General features: G+C 62.2%; 2 protein-coding genes across 6 annotated transcripts; both read right to left on the minus strand.

The window, feature by feature from the left end:
• Window positions 1–856: 856 nt before the first annotated feature.
• Window positions 857–23,192, minus strand: LRRC61 (leucine rich repeat containing 61). 5 transcript variants are annotated; one of them, XM_073329298.1, is made up of 3 exons: window positions 9,415–11,825; window positions 8,117–8,234; window positions 857–4,038 (listed from the first exon to the last, which is right to left on the minus strand). In XM_073329298.1, exon 3 carries the CDS (start codon window positions 3,858–3,860, stop codon window positions 3,069–3,071), a length of 792 nt encoding a protein of 263 aa, XP_073185399.1. In that variant the 5' UTR covers window positions 3,861–4,038; window positions 8,117–8,234; window positions 9,415–11,825; the 3' UTR covers window positions 857–3,068. The 5 variants fall into 5 exon arrangements, with proteins under 5 accessions (XP_073185399.1, XP_073185400.1, XP_073185398.1 ...); XM_073329299.1 differs by lacking the exons at window positions 8,117–8,234; window positions 9,415–11,825 and adding an exon at window positions 23,136–23,192; XM_073329297.1 differs by lacking the exon at window positions 9,415–11,825 and having other exon boundaries at window positions 8,117–8,528.
• Window positions 13,590–23,195, minus strand: LOC140905755 (zinc finger BED domain-containing protein 6-like). Its single transcript, XM_073329171.1, has 2 exons — window positions 23,118–23,195; window positions 13,590–19,016 (listed from the first exon to the last, which is right to left on the minus strand). The coding sequence occupies exon 2, from the start codon at window positions 18,345–18,347 to the stop codon at window positions 14,931–14,933; it is 3,417 nt and encodes a 1,138-aa protein (XP_073185272.1). The 5' UTR covers window positions 18,348–19,016; window positions 23,118–23,195; the 3' UTR covers window positions 13,590–14,930.
• Window positions 23,196–23,819: the final 624 nt, after the last annotated feature.

Genomic DNA, 23,819 nt, shown 5'->3' on the forward strand with positions numbered 1-23,819 from the left:
CAGGAGTCTTGGGGATGCCTGGCTCCCACTCCAGCTGCTCCCAGATCCTGCCATAGCCCCATTTGGGGTCAGGAATCTGTTCCTTAGAGCGGTCATCCTCCTCCAGCTGCACGATTAACTCTGCTTTGGTGAACTTTCCAACGCTCAACCCTCTCTTTTTGCACAGGTTGACAATGTCCTTCTTAAGGAGATGGTGACAGGCCATCGCTTCGCTGTTCCCAAGGTGTTATGGACTCACAGGCCTGTGTGCTCTCAGCTCCCCAGTTTCCAGGGAGAACCCCTAGTGTGCCAGCCCTTCTCGAGGTCACCACCTCTCTCCCAAGGCCAAGCTGCAGCCTCCTCCGCCCCTGAGACTGCTCACTGCAGTCCCCAGAGGGACCCCATCACTGCAACAGTCCTTCTTGCTGGTCACACACTCCCAGGGGTTAAGCGTAGCTCCTTCGCCCCCTGAAACCGCCCCTCCCTGAGCCTTCAGCACGCCTGGTCCTCGTTAGCCCCACTTCGTTTTACTTCCCCAGCCACTTCCCACTTCCCCAGTCACTTCCTGCCAGATGCTCAGTCTACGTGGTGCAGTAGATCCCACCTCTCCCACCAGTTGTCACGGAGTCCCCGGGCGATGCTCTGGAGCTGCTCCCCACGAAGCCAGGCAGGACTCTGGGGGAGTCTCCTCTCTGGGAGCAGCCTGTCTGCAGGACACACAGCTCACCCGGCTTCCACCTTCCTGGGTCTGACCTCGGAGCATTCAGCCTCCTCTGCCCCTCCGTGCGCTTCCCACAGCGAGTCCGCCCAGGCGGGGTCCTGGGGAAGCCAGAGGGTCCTGCCCCCCAACTCCGCAGTCAGACGGGACTCTCAGCCAGCCAGTAAAACGGAAGGTTTATTAGATGACAGGAACATGGTCTAACAACAAAGCTTGTAGGTACAGGAAACAGGACCCCTCAGTCAGGTCCATCTTGGGGGCCAGGGAGCCCAGAGCCCCATCTGGGCCTCCCTCCATTTCCCCAGCCAGCTCCAAACTGAAACTCTCCCGCCCCTCCTCTGGCCTTTGTCTCTTTCCCTGGGCCAGGAGGCCACCTGATCTTTTTGTTCTCCAACCCCTTCAGTTGGCACCTTTGCAGAGGGGCCCAGGCCATCAGTGACCAGGAGACAGGGTGTCGGCCATTCTCTGTGCAGACACCATCGCACTGGCCCTCTAGGGCTCTACAACAATCACACACCCTGATCCCACCACCTAGATACTTAAGAACTGCATTGGGGAAACTGAGGCACCCACACACTATTCAGAGAAAACATTAAGAACATTCCCACTTCATCACACTGGGGGACAGCAGAGGGGCAAGGGGTGCAGCCCCCCAGAACAACTCACGGAGGCAGGGCAGGGGCTTAAGAACCCCAAGATTATCAGGCCCCCCTTGTGGCAGTGAGGCCCCGCAATCCAGCTCATTGGAGGAAAGTCACTGGGCCCTGCAGCGCAGCTGGGGTGCCCCCGCAGCCCCCACGGCTCTGCAGACAGGGCACAGAGAGGCAGGGGCCAGGGAGGAGACAACACATTTATTTCACAGGCAAATATCTTCACATGGCACCACGGTACATCCACACTGGGCTGGGCCCATGGTGCCAGAATGGGCAGCTCCCAGGCCCTGCCTCCCCTTGGTTGCCCACGGGCTGTGTCCCCTCCTCCCCCTGAGCCCAGGGGATCACCCCACCCCCTCCCCTGGGTCCTGCCCCACAGGAAACAGGCTAACCACTCCTTCCTCCCAGCGGATCAGGGATGCTTGCCGTAGTCTGCACTAGGGCTGGTCCTGGTCTCTGCTCCTGTCTAGTCCAGCCTGCGAGGCACTGCTGCCCACCTGCCTCCATGCCAGGGGTCCGAGAGGGGCTCCTGCCAGCCTCGGATAGAGGCAAAATCCCATGGGGTCAGCTGTGCACCATCCCCAGTCCCTGGCAGGTCTCAGAGCAATGTGCCAGGGCACATGCCATCCCTGAGCCCAGCTGGCCCTCCCCGGCAGGGGACCCTGCCAGGGCCCCATACAGCTGGCAGGAGCTGCCCTTCACCAGCAGACTGGGCTTCATAAAGACTACAGGTCCCTCCTCCCCCCCCGACTCCTCTCTGCCACTGGGCTCAGCCAGCCGGTTCTCACACTGACACTGGGTTGGGAGGGACAATGGGGGAGAGGGAAGGTGCTGCCCTGGTAAAGGGACTGGTTCCCCCAGGACCCTGGCCAGTAGGGACTGAACGCTGGGCCCTGCTGGCAGCTGGCGGGCTGCCTGCAGGAAGGAGACTCAAAGGGAAGGACGTGGGGGGTGGGTGGTCCCCTCCGCAAACCCACCACTGCCTCTGGCCCCCACTGGCCCCATGAGCTGAGAGGACAAGGAGCGAGGGAGCGAGCCACAGAGCAGAGCTCCCCTCCCACCTCACAGATGGGGCCGGTGCCCATTGGTGGTGGGCAGCTTGCCCTGAGCTGGTGGAATTGTCTCCAGGGCCGCCAGCCCGGCCTCTCTCAGAGCAATCTGAAAATTAAGCCCACGGCGGAGGGAACTGGGGGCGGCCCTGAGCCCCAGGGCAATGCCAGCGGCTAAGCAGATTCACCAGAGGCCCAAGGGGAACTGATGGGGTGGTGTGGGGAGATCTGGCTCAGCGCCCAGCACTCCACAGGCCCAGCTCCAGGGGCTCCCGCGCACACCAGTGCTGGGGCTCCGTGGCTGGGCTCATCGGCTCAGACCCAGGTGCGCCTCGCTACGGGGCTGGGCCCTTCCGTCCAGTCAGCTCCTGGAGCCCCTCTTGCTTGGGCCCCCTCTGGCGTAGGGGCAGAGTCAGATCACCTTGGGATGAGGGGCTGGGGCCAGTGCCCCAGGGCCTCAAGCCGGCTGTGGCTCCCCATCCATTTTGGCTGCAGTCAGGAGAAGAGGAACGCCGGGGGCCGGGCGGGGGGGGGGAGAAAGGGGGTGTCCTGGCAGGCAGGGCACCGGAGCTAGAGGGCACGGGGCTTTGCAGGTGGAGACTCTGGCGTGGGCCTCCGTGGAGCCGGGCGATGGAGAGGCAAATCCCCAGCTTCGCCCCGGCAGGTGGCTCAAAACACATAGGAGCTGGGGTCGCTGCGGACGCTCAGGGCCCGCTCCGCCTGGGAGATGGTGTCGTCCGCCCTCTCGCTCAGCTCCCGGCACTCCCGCAGCACGTCGTTGAACTGCTTGTAGGCCTCCTCCATGATGGAGCTGCGCCGAGCCGGCCTCCGCTCCCAGTAGCCCTCCTCCACCCAGGGCAGCGCCGTGCCCGGCGGCTCCGGGCTGCCCACCCCAACGCTGCTGCCCCGCTCCAGGGAGCTGTCCAGGTCCCGGCAGAGCTGGTAGAGCTCGCTGCCACGCCCGGAGACCCTCTCGCCGTCGAGGGCCTTGAGGCCGGGGAGCAGGCCCCCCAGGGCGCTGCGGTAGGCCCCGGTGGCGCAGATGGGGTTGCTGAGGCGGGCCCGGGGGTCGTGCAGACGCAGGCTCTCCAGCCGGCGCAGCCCCGCCAAGCCCTGCAGCTGCTGCAGGCTGCTCAGCAGGTTGCCGGCCAGGTTGAGGCTCTGCAGGCTCTCGCAAGCGCCGAGCGGCTCCAGGCTGCAGACGCGGTTGGCCGAGAGGTTGAGGACGGCCAGGGACTTGAGGGCAGCCAGGGGGCCCAGGTGGGAGATGGCGTTGCCGGAGAGGTCCAGCCACTCCAGGCTGGCGCACTCGCCCAGGCAGCCCAGATCCGAGATGCCCAGGCCCTGCAGCTGGAGCAGCAGGATGGACTCAAGGGCGAACTCGCCCGTCCTGGCCTTCAGCAGCTGGGCGGTGACCCTGATGTTCTCGCCCTCGTCCCCCTTCTCCGCCCAGGGCTCCATCGAGGCCGGCCCACTGCACTACGGCTCAGGCCAGGCCTGCAGCGCTTGGCATTCGGGGCCCGGGCAGCCCACGGCGCGGAGAACCTCTGCACACTGCGAGCCGGGCCAGGTCTGGGAAAGTGCTTTGCCCCTGCCTGGAGCCTCTGCCCGTGTGGCCACGCCAGGAACGCACCAGCCCCTGGAAGGGAAGAGGAGAAGGGATCAGGACCCTGCCCACGCCCAGCCGCCTCCTTTCCGCCAGCAGCAGCCTCAGCCAGCAGGGCCGGAGCCCCCCTTAGCCCTGCCCCTGCACACAGCTGGGCACACCGGGCGGCTCTGTGGCCTGCTGGCCCCTGGTGCTCGCAGCCGCCATCTGTGGCAGGTGCAGCTCGGTTCCTGGGCTGGGGAGGCGGGGCAGGGAGGGGGCCCGAATCTCCTGCAGGCTGCTCCAGGCGGGATGCTGCCAGACCTGCAGTCAGAGGTTTGCCCCTGACCCCGAGAGCAGCAGGGGCCGAGAGGTAGGTTCACACTACGAGCATCAGCTGCTCACAGCTGGGTGAAGAAGGAATTCGCCCCCCACAGCCTCACCCACCTGGCCTCTTCCGTCCAGGGGCATCACCCACTGCCTATCTCAGACCTGACACCTTGTCCGTCCTTCCCTGGGGTACTAACCCCCCCCACACGCACACACCCCGCAGGTCAGGGGTCTCCCTGGCTTCTTCTGTGCCCAGGCCATGGCCAGAGCTCCGGCTGCTTCGAGTGCCAGGCGCTGGGGGGAGGCAGGCTCTAGGAGGCCACAGCTGCAAGGGTTGGCCCGCGAACAGGATGGGGGGCGGGGGGAGCAAGGGAGGTGGGGGAGGGGCGTTTCCATCCCAACAAACCAAAAGAGGGTTGTGGAAACAGGGTGTTTCAACACCAGGTCTTGGCACCGTTGCAGGAAGCCCCCAGAGCCCCAGGCCGTCTGCAGCCCGACACCTCCCGGGGGCCAGGGAGAGCGCAGGGGTTGCGGGGCTGGCGGGAGCCCTGGGAAGGGAGGTGCACACCGACATGTGCAGAGCCAGACACGCCTGTGCACACGGATGGACACGCGTGCATCCCCCCCCACCGGTGTGCAGGCGGCACGTCCGTGCAGAGCCACACAGCTACGTGAACGAGTACGCGGTGCTCACAGGGATGAACGCACGGATGGACACACGGATGAACACGCTCACACGGACACGCACGGACAGATGAACGCACGGACGGACACACGGATGAACACGCTCACACCCACACACAGATGAACGCACGGACGGACACACGGATGAACACGCACACACCCACACACAGAGATGACCGCAGACAGACACACGGATGAACACGCTCACACGGACACGCACGGACAGATGAACGCATGGACGGACACACGGATGAACACGCACACACAGAGATGACCGCAGACAGACACACGCATGAACACGCTCGCACGGACACGCACGGACGGACACACGGATGAACACACGCTCACACAGAGATGACCGCAGACAGACACACAGATGAACACGCTCGCACGGACACGCACGGACAGACACATGGATGAACACGCTCACACACACACACAGAGATGACCGCAGACAGACACACGGATGAACACGCTCACACGCACACACAGATGAACGCACGGACGGACACACGGATGAACACGCTCACACGCACACACAGAGATGACCGCAGACAGACACACGGATGAACACGCTCACACGCACACACAGAGATGACCGCAGACAGACACACGGATGAACACACTCGCACGGACACGCACGGACAGATGAACGCACGGACGGACACACGGATGAACACGCACACACCCACACACAGATGAACGCACGGACGGACACACGGATGAACACGCTCACACGCACACACAGAGATGACCGCAGACAGACACACGGATGAACACGCTCACACGCACGGACAGATGAACGCACGGACGGACACACGGATGAACACGCTCACGCACGCATACACAGATGAACGCACGGACGGACACACGGATGAACACGCTCACACGCACACACAGAGATGACCGCAGACAGACACACGGATGAACACGCTCACACGGACACGCACGGACAGATGAACGCATGGACGGACACACGGATGAACACGCTCACACCCACACACAGAGATGACCGCAGACAGACACACGGATGAACACGCTCACACGCACGGACAGATGAACGCACGGACGGACACACGGATGAACACGCTCACACAGAGATGACCGCAGACAGACACACGGATGAACACGCTCACACGGACACACACGGACAGATGAACGCATGGACGGACACACGGATGAACACGCTCACACGCACACACAGAGATGACCGCAGACAGACACACGGATGAACACGCTCACACGCACGGACAGATGAACGCACGGACGGACACACGGATGAACACGCTCACACGCACACACAGAGATGACCGCAGACAGACACACGGATGAACACGCTCACACGGACACGCACGGACAGATGAACGCATGGACGGACACACGGATGAACACGCTCACACGCACACACAGAGATGACCGCAGACAGACACACGGATGAACACGCTCACACGCACGGACAGATGAACGCATGGACGGACACACGGATGAACACGCTCACACGCACACACAGAGATGACCGCAGACAGACACACGGATGAACACGCTCGCACGGACACACATGGACACAGAGGTACACATGGGCGGCCGCAGGGACACACATGCACACGGGCCCATACCCCCCCGCTGCATTCACAGGACCCGCCCCCCCCCGGGGTGCCCGGTGCCCCCCGCCCGCAGCCCCTCACCCAGCAAAGCCGCCTGCTTGCTCCCGGCCACTCCCTTCACTGGGCGCCCCCCCCAGCGTTGCCATGGCAGCAGGGGCCGCAGCTCCCTGGCCGGGAACATTTAAAGGGCCAGCGAGCGGCACTGCACAGCGGGGGGGCGGGGGGGGCAGCTCCGTGTGTCCCTCAGCCCGCGCCCCTGGGACCCCACAGCCCCCGCCCCGCCAGGTCCCTAGGCCACACGCCCGCCTGCGGCCGCGCACCCCTGTCCCACAGCTGCAGCCAGCTCCGGAGCCGGGGGGGAGAAGGGGGGTGGTGTTGGCCTGTCAGCTCCCCCCCACACTCCCCCCTATTTAGCCCTACTCCCAGTTTTTAGTAAAGTCACAGACTGGTCACGGGCTCCCTGAATTTCTGTGTATTGCCCATGACCCTGTCCCTGAGTTTTACTAAAATCAACCGTGACAAAATCTTAGCCTTAGGATTGGGGCCTCAGCAATCTACCAGGGGTCTGTGTGCACACACACACTCGTACACAGACACCCAGCACGCTCACAGACACCCCGTGCACGCTCACACAGATCTGCACGCACAGATACACCCCAGGTACTCACACGTCTGCACACACAGAGATCTGAACAGATACACCCTGTGCACGCTCACACAGATCTGCACACACAGATACACCCCGGGCACACACACACAGATCTGCACGCTCACATACACCCCGTGCATGCTCACACAGATCTGCACACACAGATACACCCCGGGCACACACACACAGATCTGCACGCTCACACACACCCCGTGCACGCTCACACAGATCTGCACGCACAGATACACCCCGGGCACTCACACGTCTGCACACACAGAGATCTGAACAGATACACCCTGTGCACGCTCAAACAGATCTGCACACACAGATACACCCTGGGCACACACACACAGATCTGCACGCTCACACACACCCCGTGCACGCTCACACAGATACACCCCGGGCACTCACACATCTGCACACACAGAGATCTGAACAGATACACCCTGTGCATGCTCACACATGCAGAGACCCACTGTGCACACGCACACACAGTGCACACAGATTTACACACACAGAGATACACACTTCACACACAGCTCTGCACACACACCCAGATACACACATTGCACATGCATTCATACACACCGGTCACACTCAGATCTGCACATGCACACACATACATGCTGCAGAGTCACAGAGACAGGTCCTGGGTATGCTCACACATGCTGCACACTTGCCAACACGCATGCGCCATACATGTTCACACACACACACTGATGCTCATAGAAACACAAACACATAGGTCTGGAAAGGAAGGGTCAGGTAGTCCAGCCCCCTGCACTGAGGCAGCACACAGGAAAGCCTAGACCCTGATAGGTTGGTTCAACCTCCAGGGATAGAAACTTTCTAGTATTTAACCTACATCCCCCTGGCTGCAGATCAAGCCCATTGCTTCTAGTCCGACCTTCAGTGGAGAACCAGTTGTCATGGTGTCCCCGGGCGATGCTCTGGAACTGCTCCCCACAAAGCCAGTCAGGACTCTGGGGCATAGAATCATAGAATATCAGGGTTGGAAGGGACCCCAGAAGGTCATCTAGTCCAACCCCCTGCTCGAAGCAGGACCAATTCCCAGTTAAATCATCCCAGCCAGGGCTTTGTCAAGCCTGACCTTAAAAACCTCTAAGGAAGGAGATTCCACCACCTCCCTAGGTAACGCATTCCAGTGTTTCACCACCCTCTCAGTGAAAAAGTTTTTCCTAATATCCAATCTAAACCTCCCCCACTGCAACTTGAGACCATTACTCCTCGTTCTGTCATCTGCTACCATTGAGAACAGTCTAGAGCCATCCTCTTTGGAACCCCCTTTCAGGTAGTTGAAAGCAGCTATCAAATCCCCCCTCATTCTTCTCTTCTGCAGGCTAAACAATCCCAGCTCCCTCAGCCTCTCCTCATAACTCATGTGTTCCAGACCCCTAATCATTTTTGTTACCCTTCGCTGGACTCTCTCCAATTTATCCACATCCTTCTTGAAGTGTGGGGCCCACAACTGGACACAGTACTCCAGATGAGGCCTCACCAATGTCGAATAGAGGGGAACGATCACGTCCCTCGATCTGCTCGCTATGCCCCTACTTATACATCCCAAAATGCCATTGGCCTTCTTGGCAACAAGGGCACACTGCTGACTCATATCCAGCTTCTCGTCCACTGTCACCCCTAGGTCCTTTTCCGCAGAACTGCTGCCTAGCCATTCGGTCCCTAGTCTGTAGCGGTGCATTGGGTTCTTCCGTCCTAAGTGCAGGACCCTGCACTTATCCTTATTGAACCTCATCAGATATCTTTTGGCCCAATCCTCCAATTGGTCTAGGTCCTTCTGTATCCTATCCCTCCCCTCCAGCGTATCTACCACTCCTCCCAGTTTAGTATCATCCGCAAATTTGCTGAGAGTGCAATCCACACCATCCTCCAGATCATTTATGAAGATATTGAACAAAACCGGCCCCAGGACCGACCCTTGGGGCACTCCACTTGATACCGGCTGCCAACTAGACATGGAGCCATTGATCACTACCCGTTGAGCCCGACAATCTAGCCAGCTTTCTACCCACCTTATAGTGCATTCATCCAGCCCATACTTCCTTAACTTGCTGACAAGAATACTGTGGGAGACCGTGTCAAAAGCTCTCTCCGAGCAGCCTGTCTGCAGGACACACAGCTCACCCAGCTTCCACCTTCCTGGGTCTGACCTCGGAGCCTTCAGCCTCCTCTGCCCCTTCATGCGTTTCCCACAGCGAGTCCGCTCAGGCTGGGTCTTGGGGAAGCCAGAGGGTCCTGCCCCCCAACTCCACAGTCAGACGGGACTCTCAGCCAGCCAGTAAAATAGAGGTTTATTAGACGACAGGAACATGGTCTAACACAGAGCTTGTAGGTGCAGAGAACAGGACCCCTCAGCTGGGTCCATTTTGGGGGGCAGTGAGCCAGACAATCCCATCTGCCCTTCACTCCATGTCCCCAGCCAGCCCCAAACTGACTCCCACTCCAGCCCCTCCTCCTCTGGGCTTTGTCCCTTTCCCGGGCCAGGTCACCTGATCCCTCTGTTCTCCAACCCTTTAGCTCTCACCTTGCTGGGGAGAAGGGCCCAGGCCATCAGCTGCCAGGAAACAGGGTGTCGGCCATTCTCTATGTCCAGACCCCTGCACACACCTGCCCTCTAGGGCTCTGCAGTGATCATACACCCTTATCCCACCCCCTAGATACTTAAGAACTGCCTAGGGGAAACTGAGGCACCCTCACACTATTCAGAGGAAACATTAAGAACAGTCCCACTTCGTCACATCTCTCCCGCCTTCGAGATCGAACTGAGCGGGGTCACTTTAGCCGGTGACCTGGGGAAGTCTGACGCCACCAACATTCCCATGGATGCCCCAGCATCTCTCTCATTCCTTGGTAGGAGTTACACCAGGCCCTTCCAGTTTCGCGCCCTCCCTTAGGACGGGGGTGGTCAATACCACTCGCACGCCACATGTGGGAAGGTTTATGCAACCCGTACCTTTTGGCCACCCCAAAACCCCAGGGGGTCAAACTGGGATTGGGTCTTCTCCCCAACAAGCTGGCCAAACACAGCCACTTGGTTATAGGACTGTTTAACTTTCTTAACAGCTTTCACTTCATCTGAGACCTTCTCAAAGCTCTCCATACTGGATCTTTCAACAGGAAAGTCAATGGATCCATTCACAACAGAACATTTCTGGCTGTTAGGAACTGAAACTTTCTTGATTAAATCACTTTCACACCCTTCAGTTGCAGTAAACTGCTTGCAAAGACTCCATGAGGATTCCTTTCCCTAGCGGCTTTTCTATGCAACAATTCACCCCTCACAGAAATTCTGCTCTTACCCTCTTCACCGAGGGCTTGCTCTAGAGGAACACTTTCCTGAGCAACAACAGACTCTTTCTGGGTCTTACATCCACAATTACCTCTGGCCCATCCGGCGGATTCCTACACAATCCCCTTTCAGGGAAACTTACAGACTTCCTAGATAAAAGGCTAAAGCATTCTCCTTCCCTTTGCCACACACAAGTTCAGGAATCTTTTCCTTCTTGCTACAGGTTTCCACACCCTCAGTAGGTAACAGGATCAAATCACCTTTCTGCTCTCCTTGTGCCCTGGCTAGGGTCTCACCCTGATTAGACAGAGTTGCTCCACCCTTTCCCAACAACACACTAGCAACAGGCAAAATACAAGCACCAGAATTGTCTGGGCTCTGGGATTTTACATAGACACTAACTGGATGCGACCTAGTTACAGGGCCATTCTCTCGAGCAGACAAACTTAGGACCCTTTCCTTCCTGTGCTTTAGCTGAATCCAGAACCAGCTCTGAGACAACTGCACGACCCTCAACCATCACAGGCTGAAAGGCCCCTTCTGTCTGCTCCACAGACAAAGAAGAGCCGGACACACTTTCTCCTTGACCAGACACACAGCTTGGGATCTCATTCCCCTGGTCCCAGCACACAGGGCTGGTCACAGACAACTGGTTGGAGATCAGAGTAGCTCCCTCCATAGGCAAGTCAATGACAGACACAGGCATGTTTCCTTCACTGTCACAATTCTCCACCCAGCTAACAGGTAAGGTCCAGGGACACTCCTCTTCCACTCTCCTCGCCTTCCCACCCTGCTGACTAGACAAGGCCATCAGATCACAAGGCTGCCTAGGCTCATCCAGACTTTCCTTACCAAGCACCTTGCCACTCCCCACAGATCCCCTGCCCTGCCTGTGTCTCCCCCCCCTCAGCTGGGGTCTCAGCTCCCACTGTGCTCAGCGCTGCCCTTTCTGTCCCTGTGGGGGCAGGCAGCGAGCTCGCTGCTTTCCTCACTGCATCAGAGCCAGCGTGAGCCCCCTCTCTGGTGCGCAAGGGGGGCGGGGAGCATCTCTCTGTCCCACCCAGCCCAAGGGGTCTTGTTACAGGCAGGCAGGTAGCCTGAGCCTAGCCGCTCCTCCCTGCTGCCAGCCAGGTCATCTGCATTTTCACTGACCATTTCCCTCTCCACCGATTGGTTCCCTGGATTCAAATTCAAACCCTTGGCAGTTACCGGAGCAAGGCCTGGTGTGACGAAGTGGGACTGTTCTTAATGTTTCCTCTGAATAGTGTGGGGGTGCCTCAGTTTCCCCTAGGCAGTTCTTAAGTATTTAGGGGGTGGGGTAAGGGTGTATGATCATTGCAGAGCCCTAGAGGGCAGGTGTGTGCAGGGGTCTGGAAACAGAGAATGGCCAACACCCTGTTTCCTGGCAACTGATGGCCTGGGCCCTTCCCCCCTGCAAGGTGAGAGCCGAAGGGTTGGAGAACAAAGGAACCAGGTGACCTCCTGGCCCGGGAAAGGGACAAAGCCCAGAGGAGGAGGGGCTGGAGGGAGTTTCAGTTTGGGGCTGGCTGGGACATGGAGTGAAGTGCAAACGTGGTTGTCTGGCTCACTGCCCCCCAAAATGGACCCCAGGCTGAGGGGTCCTGTTCTCTGCACCTACAAGCTCTGTTTTAGACCATGTTCCTGTCGTCTAATAAACCTTCTGTTTTACTGGCTGGCTGAGAGTCCCGTCTGACTGCGGAGTTGGGGGGCAGGATGGGATTGGGTCTGAGAGAGCAAGAGGACTGTGAGAGATAGCGAGAGCCCGAGAAAGAGCTGCAGAAGGAGCAGCAGCATGAACTGGCGGTGGTGGGGCGGAGAGGCCTAGGGGACCTCCCCGGGGTGAGTGGCTTCCCCAGGAGCCCCGCCTGAGCGGACTCGCTGTGGGAAGTGCACGGAGGGGCAGAGGAGGCTGAAGGCTCCGAGGTCAGACCCAGGAAGGTGGAAGCTGGGTGAGCTGTGTGTCCTCCAGACAGGCTGCTCACAGGAAGGCGACTGCCCCAGAATCCTGACTGGCTTTGTAGGGAGCAGTTCCAGAGCATCGCCCAGGGACTCCGTGACACCTGGATCCTGTCCCAAAAGACACAGTCCCCCCAGAACAGGGTCTCGCAGCTGGTATCCTGGAGAACCCCAACGACCAGCCAGCCCCACCCCTCCTGGGTCTGCACAGGGATCTGGGCCATAGGCAGGGTGAGGGGCTTTGTCCTTGGGACCCTCACCCAGCTCATAGAGCCCCTCACCATCTGAGGCTGCACCACCCAGGGCCTGACAACAGTTCCCTCTGTCCCAGGATCTCACCACCCCAGGAATGTCTCCCCATTGACCATCACCTTCTGCTCCCACTGGAGGTCCGAGGGGCCCGACCCCAGGAAACTCCGCACAGACATATAGGTTGGGGTCAGGAGTGGGAGCCTGTCTACCTCCCCACCCATCTGGCTGGCGGAGTCTATGGCCTTGGGACCCAGCAAGGGAGCTAGACACCGGGGCTTTTCCGCAGGGTCCCCCTGGTTCAAATCTCCAGCCTGCTCAAAGGCAGTGAGGTGGCATCCACATCCCCCCCCTCCTTAACCAGGGGCAGCAATCTAGTCTCGAGGTTCCCTGTGGAACTGGCCCCCCGGGGTCTATCCCCACTCACCCCGGGGAGGTCCCCTAGGCCTCTCCGCCCCACCACCGCCAGTTCATGCTGCTGCTCCTTCTGCAGCTCTTTCTCGGGCTCTCGCTGTCTCTCACAGTCCTCTTGCTCTCTCAGACCCAGCTCCAATCCCATCCGTCTCCGATCCCCCGATGGGGAACCCGATCGTGAAGACCCCCGTCTGGTCCGGGACAGGAGTCTTGGCAATGCCTGGCTCCCACTCCAGCTGCTCCCAGATCCTGCCATAGCCCCATTTGGGGTCAGGAATCTGTTCCTTAGAGCGGTCATCCTCCTCCAGCTGCACGATTAACTCTGCTTTGGTGAACTTTCCAATGCTCAACCCTCTCTTTCTGCACAGGGTTACAATGTCCTTCTTAAGGAGACGGTGACAGGCCATCACTCCGCTGTTCCCAAGTTGTTGTGGACCCACAGGCCTGTGTGCTCTCAGCTCCCCACAGTTTCCAGGGAGAACCCCTAGTGTGCCAGCCCTTCTCGAGGTCACCCCCTCTTTGTCAGGGTCAAGCTGCAGACTCCTCCGCCCCTGGGACCGCTCGCTGCAATCCCCCGGGGGACCCTGTGACTGCAAAAGTCCTTCTCTCTGGTCACACACTCCCAGGGGTTAACCGCCCCCCGAAACCGTCTCTCTTTGAATCTTCAGCATGCCTGGTCCCCGTCAATCCCCCTTCATTTTACTGCTCCCCAGTCACTTACTTCAGGAAGCTCCGTCCACGGGATGCAGTAGATCCCACCTCTACCACCAATTGTCACGGAGTCCCCGGGCGATGCTCTGGAACTGCTCCCCATGAAGCCAGGCAGGACTCTGGGGAAGTCTCCTTTCTGTGAGCAGCCTGTCTTCAGGACACACAGCTCACACAGCTTCCACCTTCCTGGGTCTGACCTCGGAGCCTTCAGCCTCCTCTGCCCCTCCATGCGCTTCCCACAGCAAGTCCGCTCAGGCGGGGTCCTGGGGAAGCCAGAGGGTCCTGCCCCCCAACTCCGCAGTCAGACGGGACTCTCAGCCAGCCAGTAAAACAGAAGGTTTATTAGACGACAGGAACATGGTCTAAAACAGAGCTTGCAGGTGAAGAGAACAGAACCCCTCAGCTGGGTCCATTTTGGGGGGCAGGAAGCCAGACAACCACGTTTGCCCTTCACTCCTTGTCTCCAGCCAGCCCCAAACTGAAACTCTCTCCAGCCCCTCCTCCTCTGGGCTTTCCCCTTTCCGGGGCCAGGAGGCCACCTGATTCCTTTGTTCTCCAACCCTTTAGCTCTCACCTTGCAGGGGGCAAGGGCCCAGGCCATCAGTTGCCAGGAAACAGGGTGTCGGCCATTCTCTGAGTCCAGACCCCTGCACACACCTGCCCTCTAGGGCTCTGCAACAATCATACACCCTTACCCCACCACCTAGACACTTAAGAACTGCCTAGGGGAAACTGAGGCACCCCCACACTATTCAGAGGAAACATTAAGAACAGTCCCGCTTCGTCACACCGGTCATTGTCCTCTTTATAGCAATTGAGACCAAACGGCCCATGGTTAGGAGCCACACCAAAAGCAGCAGGGCCCATAGGGTAGCTGTACCCTCTCCCTTCAGCCATCTTTGCCCCATAACGGCCCAGTGGCCGCCCAGCGCCATGCACCCGGCTTGGCGTACCCCAGAGACGGGCAGGTGCCCCGCTGCGTGTACCTCGGAGACAGTCTCTAAGCCGGCCGGGTCCCCTCCTCCCCGCTGCTGCTGCCCGCGCTGTCGTTCTCCGAGCAGATGAGGGGCGGTGGGCGGTAGTCGGGGAAGTTCCCCAGGTTGGCTCTCAGAAAGACGAGGTGCTCCGCACTCTCCTCCTGCGGGGGACGCCTCTCAGAGAAGGGGCTGTCTGGGGCAGTGAAGATGCGCTCCGAGAAGGCCCCCGAGGGCGGGCAGGACAGGTAGAGCATGGCCAGCTTGGCCAAGGCCGGCCAGAGCCAGTGCCGCTTCTCCCAGTACCCCAGCGGGTCCTCCCGGGCCCCGATGGTCTGGTTGTCACGCAGGTACCTTTCCACCATCACACAGGCCAAGTGGCTCTCGGTGGGGAGGGAGGCCCCACGGCCCTCAGAGGCCAGCAGCCCCACGCTCTCCAGGTGCTCAGTCAGCGTCTTCTCCTTCTGGATCAGTGGAGGCACCGCAGAGCCCATCCCACTCAGCCCCCTGTCCTGATGGGGCTCCCCTGGCCCCGGCTCTGCCTCCAGGGGCTGCAGGGCCATGTCCACGCAGAAGGCCTTGCCCGGCTGGGCGTTCCAGGGGGAGGAAGGGCAGCCGCTGGGTGAGGCCAGGAGCTCCTTGACCTTCCGGACCAGCAGCTGCTTCCAGTAGTCGAGGTCGGAGCCCAGTGGCAGGATGGCATCCATCCTGCCCTTGAAGCGGGGGTCGAGCAGCGTAGCCAGCACGTACTCCTGGCGGTGGAACATCTCGCTGAGCCGGGGCTCGCTGGAGAGCTGCAGGGCCAGGCTCTCGGCCAGGCGCACGGCGGAGCCGGCCCCCTCCCCGGCCTGGCTCTCGAAGCGCAGGCGGATCTGCTGCAGGAAGATGTGCAGGTAGCGTACCTGTGGCAGCACCTGGCTCAGTGAGGCCTCGGCCGCGCTCGCCTCCCGCACAGCCATCTCGAAGGGCTGCAGCAGCTCCACCAGGCTGCGCATCAGCGTCCACTGGGGGGCGCTCAGGGCCAGGCCAGCCTCGCCCACCTGGCACTTGCCCACGTACTCCTGTACGGCCGGCTGCAGCGCCAGCAGCCGCTCCAGCATGTAGTAGGTGGAGGCCCAGCTCGCCGTGGCCTCCTGCTTCAGCCGGCGCGGGGCCAAGCCGTGCTGGCGCTGCAGCTCCGCCAGCCCCCTCCTGGCCTCCGGGGAGCGGGCGAAGTGGGCGCAGATGGCGCGGGCCGCCCCCAGCGTGCCCTCGATGCTGCGGTGGAGCCGCAGGAAGCCCAGCACCAGCTGGCTCAGGCAGTGAGCGAAGCAGGGGATGTGAGTGTGGCCACCGTCCTTCGCGGCCTGCTCCACACCAGGGCTGCCGCCCGAGACCAGGAAGCCGGGGCTCAGGGAGTTCTGGGCCAGCCACAGCTGGAGCTGCTCAGCCAACACCTGCTGCATGCCACCCAGCGCCTGCTCCTCCTGCAAAGCCCGCACGCACAGCACCGCCCGCCTGCGCCGGCTGCAGGGCCGGGGCTGGCCTGACTCCGAGCAGGGAGCCAGCCAGTGTGCTGCCAGCGCCAGGTACGCCCCTGCCGGCCCCTGGGCCCACATGTGGGCACTGAGGTGCACCCGGCTGACACTGGCCTGCTGCAGCTCCAGGGCCAGGCGCAGGCCGACAGCCTGGCGCAGCTGGGGCACTGCCTTGCGGGAGAAGAAGGCCGGCGAGGGGACGTGGTAGCGCGGGTCAGCCTGCGCCATGAACTGGTGGAAGGGCTTGGCCGAGACGAAGGAGCAGGGCAGGGCCATGCCGCAGAGCAGCTCGGCAATGCTGCGGTTCCAGGCCTGCGCTTGCGGGTGGTTGGAGGTGTATTTGCCGGGCACATCCTCGCACCGCTTAGCCAGGCCGGCTTGGTTCCTGCTTGGGAGCAGCAGGGCAGCTGAGGTGGGCAGGGCTTCGTCCGCCTTGCCTTCGGGAGGCGCCTCACTCTGCCAGCTGTCACACAAGGGAACTGGGGCCCCGCCAGTGCTGATGCAGGGCAATCTCAGGGGGTCCGACGCTATGGGCGAGGTGAGAGACAGGTCCTCCACGGGCTCCTCGTCCTCCGCCGGCCCCAGGCTCAGCCTCTCGGACCGGGTGCTGCTGGGAGGAGTGGCAGGGACGCCAGCAGCCCTCCCCCGCCCCCACTCCAGCGGGTGCTTGCCCTCCAGGTGGCGCATGAGGGCCGAGGTGCCGAAGTGGCTGCCCAGTTTGCCACGGCTAACGCTGACCTGGCACAGGGTGCAGACAGCCCGGCACACATTGCTGCAGTCGATGTAAAAGAACTGCCAGACGGCCGAGGTGGACTTGCGGCGCTTCGTGCCTGGTGGCACCAGCGGGTGGTTGGGGCGGCTGAGCTGCCCGGACTTGGGGAGCCCCTGGCCCACTAGCACCTCCAGGTAGGGTGTGGCCAGGTCCGGCTTGCAGTGCCCTGCTTGGACCCTGCCCTTCCTGCCCATCCCCCTGTCCTGGGGCAGCAGCTTGCTACTCTCACGGCTTTCCTCCTCGCTGGACTCTGGGGAGGAATCAGTGACTGTGGTGCCTGCCCTTCCCTGCCCCTCCTCCTCCTCCTCTTCCTCACTGGAGTCGCTGATCACATACGGGAAGCGGGGGGCACCCTGGGGCACTTGGGGGGGCGCGCTGCTGAGGGCTTGGGTGCGGGAACACAAAGCATGGCTGGTGCCAAACACAGTGTCCTGCAAGGGAAACCCCTTCATCTGCTCTTCCTCCTCCTCCTCATTCTCCTCCTCCTCCTGGGCCCCGCCCCCTGCTCTCTTCCTCTGCCCCCACTCCAGCGGGTGCTTGCCCTCCAGATGGCGCTTGAGGGCGGTGGTGTTGCAGTGGCCCCTCAACTTGCCGCGCCCAATGCTAGCCTGGCACAGGGTGCAGACGGCCCGGCAGGGGTCGCTGGCGTCCGGGGAGAAGAACTGCCACACCTCGGAGGTGGTCTTGCGGCGCCGGGTGCGGACGGGGAGACCAAAGGCTGGAGGTGTGGTGCGCTTTGCTGCCCATCCCTCCAGGACAGCCTTGTCTACATCCAGCATGGAGGAAGGGGGTTGCCAGCCGGCCGTGACTCGAGGCTGGCTGCCCACACCTTGGGGGGCCAGCTCTGCCTTCCTCTTCTCATGGCTCCCTTCCCCACAGGCTGCCACGAATCCCAGCTTGCTGCCCTCATGACCCTCCTCCTCCTCGTCACTAAACTCCAGCTTGATCTCGATCTCAGGGACATGCTCGTGGTCGGAGCCCAGAGGCAGATGGTGGAGATGGGCATCGGCAGTGCCGGCTATGGCGAAGGGGAAAGCGCCCACGGCACGCTCTGCTACGGCCTGCGGTAAAGTGGCACACACGCCAGGGCTCAGCATGGCCGAGCTGCCAACTGTCCTCCGCTTCCGCAGCTTGCTTTTCTTTACCGGCAACATGCCTAGCGAAAAGGAGCAGGTTCAGTGATGGAAACACCCAGGGTCAACTGGGCAGCTGGCGAGGCAAGTGGTGTCACCCTTGCTCTTACTCGCCACGCCCAGCCAGGCCCTCTCCTCCCCCTCAACAGGAGACGCGCTCGTTGACAGTGGCTGAGCCAGGTGCTGCAGGCCCAAGGTAGGGCGATGCCTCCCAAGCCAGGGAGAGGCAGAGTCCTGTCCGCGAGCGCAGAGCTCAAAGCTGCACTGGTGGCTCGGGTAGGCTGTCAGAACGGCCTTGGGACTACCAAGAATGCACCAGAGGCTGGGTTCTAGGGGCAGGAGGCCATCGGCCGCAGCTGCTCGTGAATTTCCAGGTAGGTAGCCAGTCTGCTCACAAAGGACACCGTGAATTCAGTTCATTCCTAAGACCTCAATGGCTCCTCAGCCTCTCCACCTGGCTGCCCCCATCCTGCTGTCTGTCCAGCGGTGTCTGTCCACAGGAAACTACAGCTCGTGCTGTTACCCACTTGTTCTGGGTGAGGCAGTGTGGGGGCCCCTGCCTGGGGTCTCTGCAACAGGGGCTCTGGGTGTCCAGGCCAGACCCATGCATCCGGAGCTGGGAGCCCGGCTTCTCAGGACACGCCCAGGGACACAATGCTGGGGAAGATGGAGACTCCACCAGTTCTGGACCTACAACAGCAGAAAGGAAGCTCAGAACCCTACAAAGCAGCCCAAGGAGAGAAGCTGCCCGTCGCTGCCAAGTCAGGCTGAAGCACATAACAACAGCCACACTGGGTCAGACCAAGGGTCCATCTAGCCCAGTATCCTGTCTTCCAACAGTGGCCAATGCCAGGTACTTAAGAGGGAATGATCCATCCCCTGTTGCTCATTCCCAGCTTCTGGCAAATAGAGGCTAGGGACACCATCCCTGCCCATCCTGCCTAATAGCCATTGATGGACCTATCCTCCATGAACTTATCTGATTTTTTTTTTTAACCCTGTTATAGTCTTGGCCTTCACAACATCCTCTGGCAAGGAGTTCCACAGGTTGACCGTGAGTCGTGTGAAAAAATACTTCCTTTTGTTTGTTTTAAACCTGCTGCCTATTAATTTCATTTGGTGAGCCCTAGTTCTTGTGTTATGAGGAGTAAATAGCACTTCCTTATTTACTTTCTCCACACCAGTCATGATTTCATAGACCTCTATCATATCCTTAGTCGTCTCTTTTCCAAGCTGAAAAATCCCAGTCTTATTAATCGCTCCTCATATGGAAGCCATTTCATACCCCTAATCATTTTTGTTGCCCTTTTCTGAACCTTTTCCAATTCCAATATATCTTTTTTGAGACGAGGCGACCACATCTGCATGCAGTATTCAAGATGTGGGTCAGCCATGGATTTATATAGAGGCAATATGATATTTTCTGTCTTATTATCTCTCCCTTTCTTAATGATTCCCAGCATTCTGTTTGCATTTTTGACTGTCGCTGCACATTGAGTGGATGTTTTCAGAGAACTATCCACAATGACTCCAAGATCTCTTTCTTGAGTGGTAACAGCTAATTTAGACCCCATCGTTTTATATGTACTGTAATTGCCGGGATCACCCCTGGAGCCCTTTCAAAAATTGGCATCATATTAACTACCCTCCAGTCATTTGGTACAGAAGCAGATTTAAATGATAGGTTACCAGCCCAGCTCCTGCAAACACACCAGGGTAACCAGCCTGATTCTAAAGAATTACAACAGTGGCAGAGCTAAGGGGCGCCCAGCTCCACTGGGACAGATGCTGGGTGCTCTCGGACTTGTCAACTGGGATGGGTCTCTTCTCCCCAGGTTCTCCCGCTCGCGGTCTCTCCTCCCCACTCAGCACTTCTGTGGTTTATTCTCCCAGTCTCTCCCCATCACCCCATGAAAATCGACACCTCCCCTGAATCCATGCTTGTCCCCATCCACCAGGTTGCTGTGTTTCTCACACACACACTCTCACACTGCCCTGCTTTGTGCTGCCTCTCTAACCCCGCCAGCACCTCCCCTGAACCCGCTCCCTCGCACACCTGCAGGTACTCTCTCCCCCGCAAAACATCCACTCCCCCACCCCAAAGCCATGTGGTGCCCTCCTCTGTCCATGCCCCTCCCCAAACATGCACAGTCCTTCTGCTCCCAAATGCTGTTCCCCGCTCGCCTCCCAAGCTGAGCTGGGGAGTCCACAGGGACATGGGTCTGACCTGGGGGGTGCAGCAGTGAGCAGCACAGAGAAGGGCTCTAGCTTCTCTGCCCCGGTTGCTTTTTTGTCTAGTGTAGCAGTCCTCAAACTGGGTCACAACCACCAGGGCTGGCTTAGACCACTGCTCAGGGCCGAAGCCGAAGCCTGAGCGATTCAAGCCTGGGCAGCGGGGTTCAGGTTACAGGCCCCCTGGCTGGGACTGAAGCCCTTGGGCTTCAGCTTTGACCCCTTCCCTGCCCAAGGCAGTGGGGTTCGGGCTTTGGCTCCCACACTGGGGCAGTGGGAATCAGGCAGACTCAGGCTTTGTTCCACCCTCCTGGGGTTGTGAAGTAATTTTTCTTGTCAGAAAGGGGTCGCGGGGCAATGAAGTTTGAGAACTCCTGGTTTAGTGGATCTGCCAGGCAGGAGCCTCAGGGCTGGAGAGGAGAGAGGGGGAGCGGGCTGGGAGCAGCCCACCAACCTTAAAGCTGTCTATGGGTTATTTGTGCAGAGGCCTGGCCTCCCCCCCCCCCACCCCCATGCTTCACAAATCTGTGGGGAACCGCCACTGAAACGTCCTGGGGAGCAACCCAGCAGCCTTTCTACTCCCCCAGCTCTGCTCAACAGCCTAAGACAGACAGAACAGGTGCGGTCCAGCAGGAGCAAGGCAGCCGGGCCTCACGCTGGTTGCAATGGGAGCTCAGCAGCTTGCAGGATCAGGACCATTGTAATTAGCTGAGCTGGGACGCCGGGATTAATTCTCCGCAGGCTTAGAAAAGAGCCTCCCGAAGAGACAAGCCTGGGTCTTGCAGCTGAAAGATAGAGCCTCCAGCAGCCCAGCGCCCCACCATGGGGGGCAGCAGCACAGCACCTACACAGGGGAGCGCACGCCCTGCCGAGCCCCCACCCCGCTCCCCAGAGCCCCCCGCCGAGCCCCCGCCCCGCTCCCCAGAGCCCTGTGCCCCCTGCCGAGCCCCCACCCCACTCCCCAGAGCCCTGCGCCCCCTGCCGAGCCCCCACCCCGCTCCCCAGAGCCCCGCGCCCCCTGCCGAGCCCCCGCCCCGCTCCCCACGGCCCCACGCCCCCTGCAGAGCCCCCCAAAGCCCCCCGCCCCCTACCGAGCCCCCGCCCCGCTCCCCAGAGCCCCGTGCCCCCTGTCGAGACCCCCAGAGCCCCCCGCCCCCTGCCGAGCCCCCGCCCCGCTCCCCAGAGCCCCGTGCCCCCTGCCGAGCCCCCCAGAGCCCCCCGCCCCTGCCGAGACCCCCAGAGCCCCCCGCCCCCTGCCGAGCCCCCGCCCCGCTCCCCAGAGCCCCGTGCCCCCTGCCGAGCCCCCCAGAGCCCCCCGCCCCCTGCCGAGCCCCCGCCCCGCTCCCCAGAGCCCCCCGCCCCCTGCCGAGACCCCCAGAGCCCCCCGCCCCCTGCCGAGCCCCCGCCCCGCTCCCCACGGCCCCACGCCCCCTGCAGAGCCCCTGCCCCGCTCCCCAGAGCCCCGCGCTCCCTGCCGAGCCCCCCAGAGCCCCCCGCCGAGCCCCCGCCCCACTCCCCAGAGCCCCGCGCTCCCTGCCGAGCCCCCGCCCCGCTCCCCAGAGCCCTGTGCCCCCTGCCGAGCCCCCCAAAGCCCCCCGCCCCCTGCCGAGCCCTCACCCCGCTCCCCAGAGCCCTGCGCCCCCTGCTGAGCCCCCCAAAGCCCCCCGCCCCCTGCCGAGCCCCCGCCCCGCTCCCCAGAGCCCCGTGCCCCCTGCCGAGCCCCCCAGAGCCCCCCGCCCCCTGCCGAGCCCCCGCCCTGCTCCCCAGAGCCCCCCGCCCCCTGCCGAGCCCCCCAGAGCCCCCCCGCCCCCTGCCGAGCCCCCACCCCGCTCCCCAGAGCCCCCCGCCCCCTGCCGAGCCCCCCAAAGCCCCCCGCCCCCTGCCGAGCCCCCACCCCGCTCCCCAGAGCCCCCCGCCCCCTGCCGAGACCCCCAGAGCCCCCCGCCCCCTGCCGAGACCCCGCCCCGCTCCCCACGGCCCCACGCCCCCTGCAGAGCCCCTGCCCCGCTCCCCAGAGCCCCGCGCTCCCTGCCGAGCCCCCCAGAGCCCCCCGCCGAGCCCCCGCCCCACTCCCCAGAGCCCTGTGCCCCCTGCCGAGCCCCCGCCCCGCTCCCCAGAGCCCTGTGCCCCCTGCCGAGCCCCCGCCCCGCTCCCCAGAGCCCTGTGCCCCCTGCCGAGCCCCCCAAAGCCCCCCGCCCCCTGCCGAGACCCCCAAAGCCCCCTGCCGAGCCCCCGCCCCGCTCCCCACGGCCCCACGCCCCCTGCCGAGACCCCGCCCCACTCCCCAGAGCCCTGCGCCCCCTGCCGAGACCCCCAAAGCCCCCCGCCCCCTGCCGAGCCCCCCCCCGCTCCCCAGAGCCCCCCGCCCCCTGCCGAGCCCCCCCCCGCTCCCCAGAGCCCCCCGCCCCCTGCCGTGGGTCATTGCGGCCAAGGCGCCCCCTGCAGCCCCCGCCCCATTCCCAGCCTTTGTTCTGGCCTCAGCCCCCGTCCCTTTGGGCGCCGGCTGCCGGGGGGAGCCCGGGGTCCCCCCCGCAGCACAGAGCCGCCCCCTCCCCTTACCCGGCAGCAGCGACCCACCGCCAGGGCCTGCGGATCCCGCCCTCGCCCTGCCAGTAGTAAAGATGGCCGCCATCTCCCATTGTTTGCAAGGGGCTCGACGTCCATTGCCCTCTCTCAAAATGGCCGCCCCGTTCGCCTCTCCGGCTTGGGGGGTTGGCGGAAGGCACCGCAGAGGCGATGGACAGCGCCCTTCCCCGGGGTGGGGCCTGCCTGAGGGGAGCGCGGACCGACCCCCCCAACTGCCTCTCCAGCCCCCCCCCGAGGGGAGCGCGGACCGACCCCCCCAAACTGCCTCTCCACCCCCCCCCGAGGGGAGCGCGGACCGACCCCCCCAAACTGCCTCTCCACCCCCCCCCGAGGGGAGCGCGGACCGACCCCCCCAACTGCCTCTCCAGCCCCCCCCGAGGGGAGCGCGGACCGACCCCCCCAAACTGCCTCTCCAGCCCCCCCCGAGGGGAGCGCGGACCGACCCCCCCAAACTGCCTCTCCAGCCCCCCCCGAGGGGAGCGCGGACCGACCCCCCCAAACTGCCTCTCCACCCCCCCCGAGGGGAGCGCGGACCGACCCCCCCAAACTGCCTCTCCAGCCCCCCCCCGAGGGGAGCGCGGACCGACCCCCCCAACTGCCTCTCCAGCCCCCCCCGAGGGGAGCGCGGACCGACCCCCCCAACTGCCTCTCCAGCCCCCCCCCAGGGGAGCGCGG

Source organism: Lepidochelys kempii, chromosome 2 (genome assembly GCF_965140265.1).
Source record: "Lepidochelys kempii isolate rLepKem1 chromosome 2, rLepKem1.hap2, whole genome shotgun sequence".
NCBI classification, from domain to species: Eukaryota; Metazoa; Chordata; order Testudines; family Cheloniidae; genus Lepidochelys; species Lepidochelys kempii.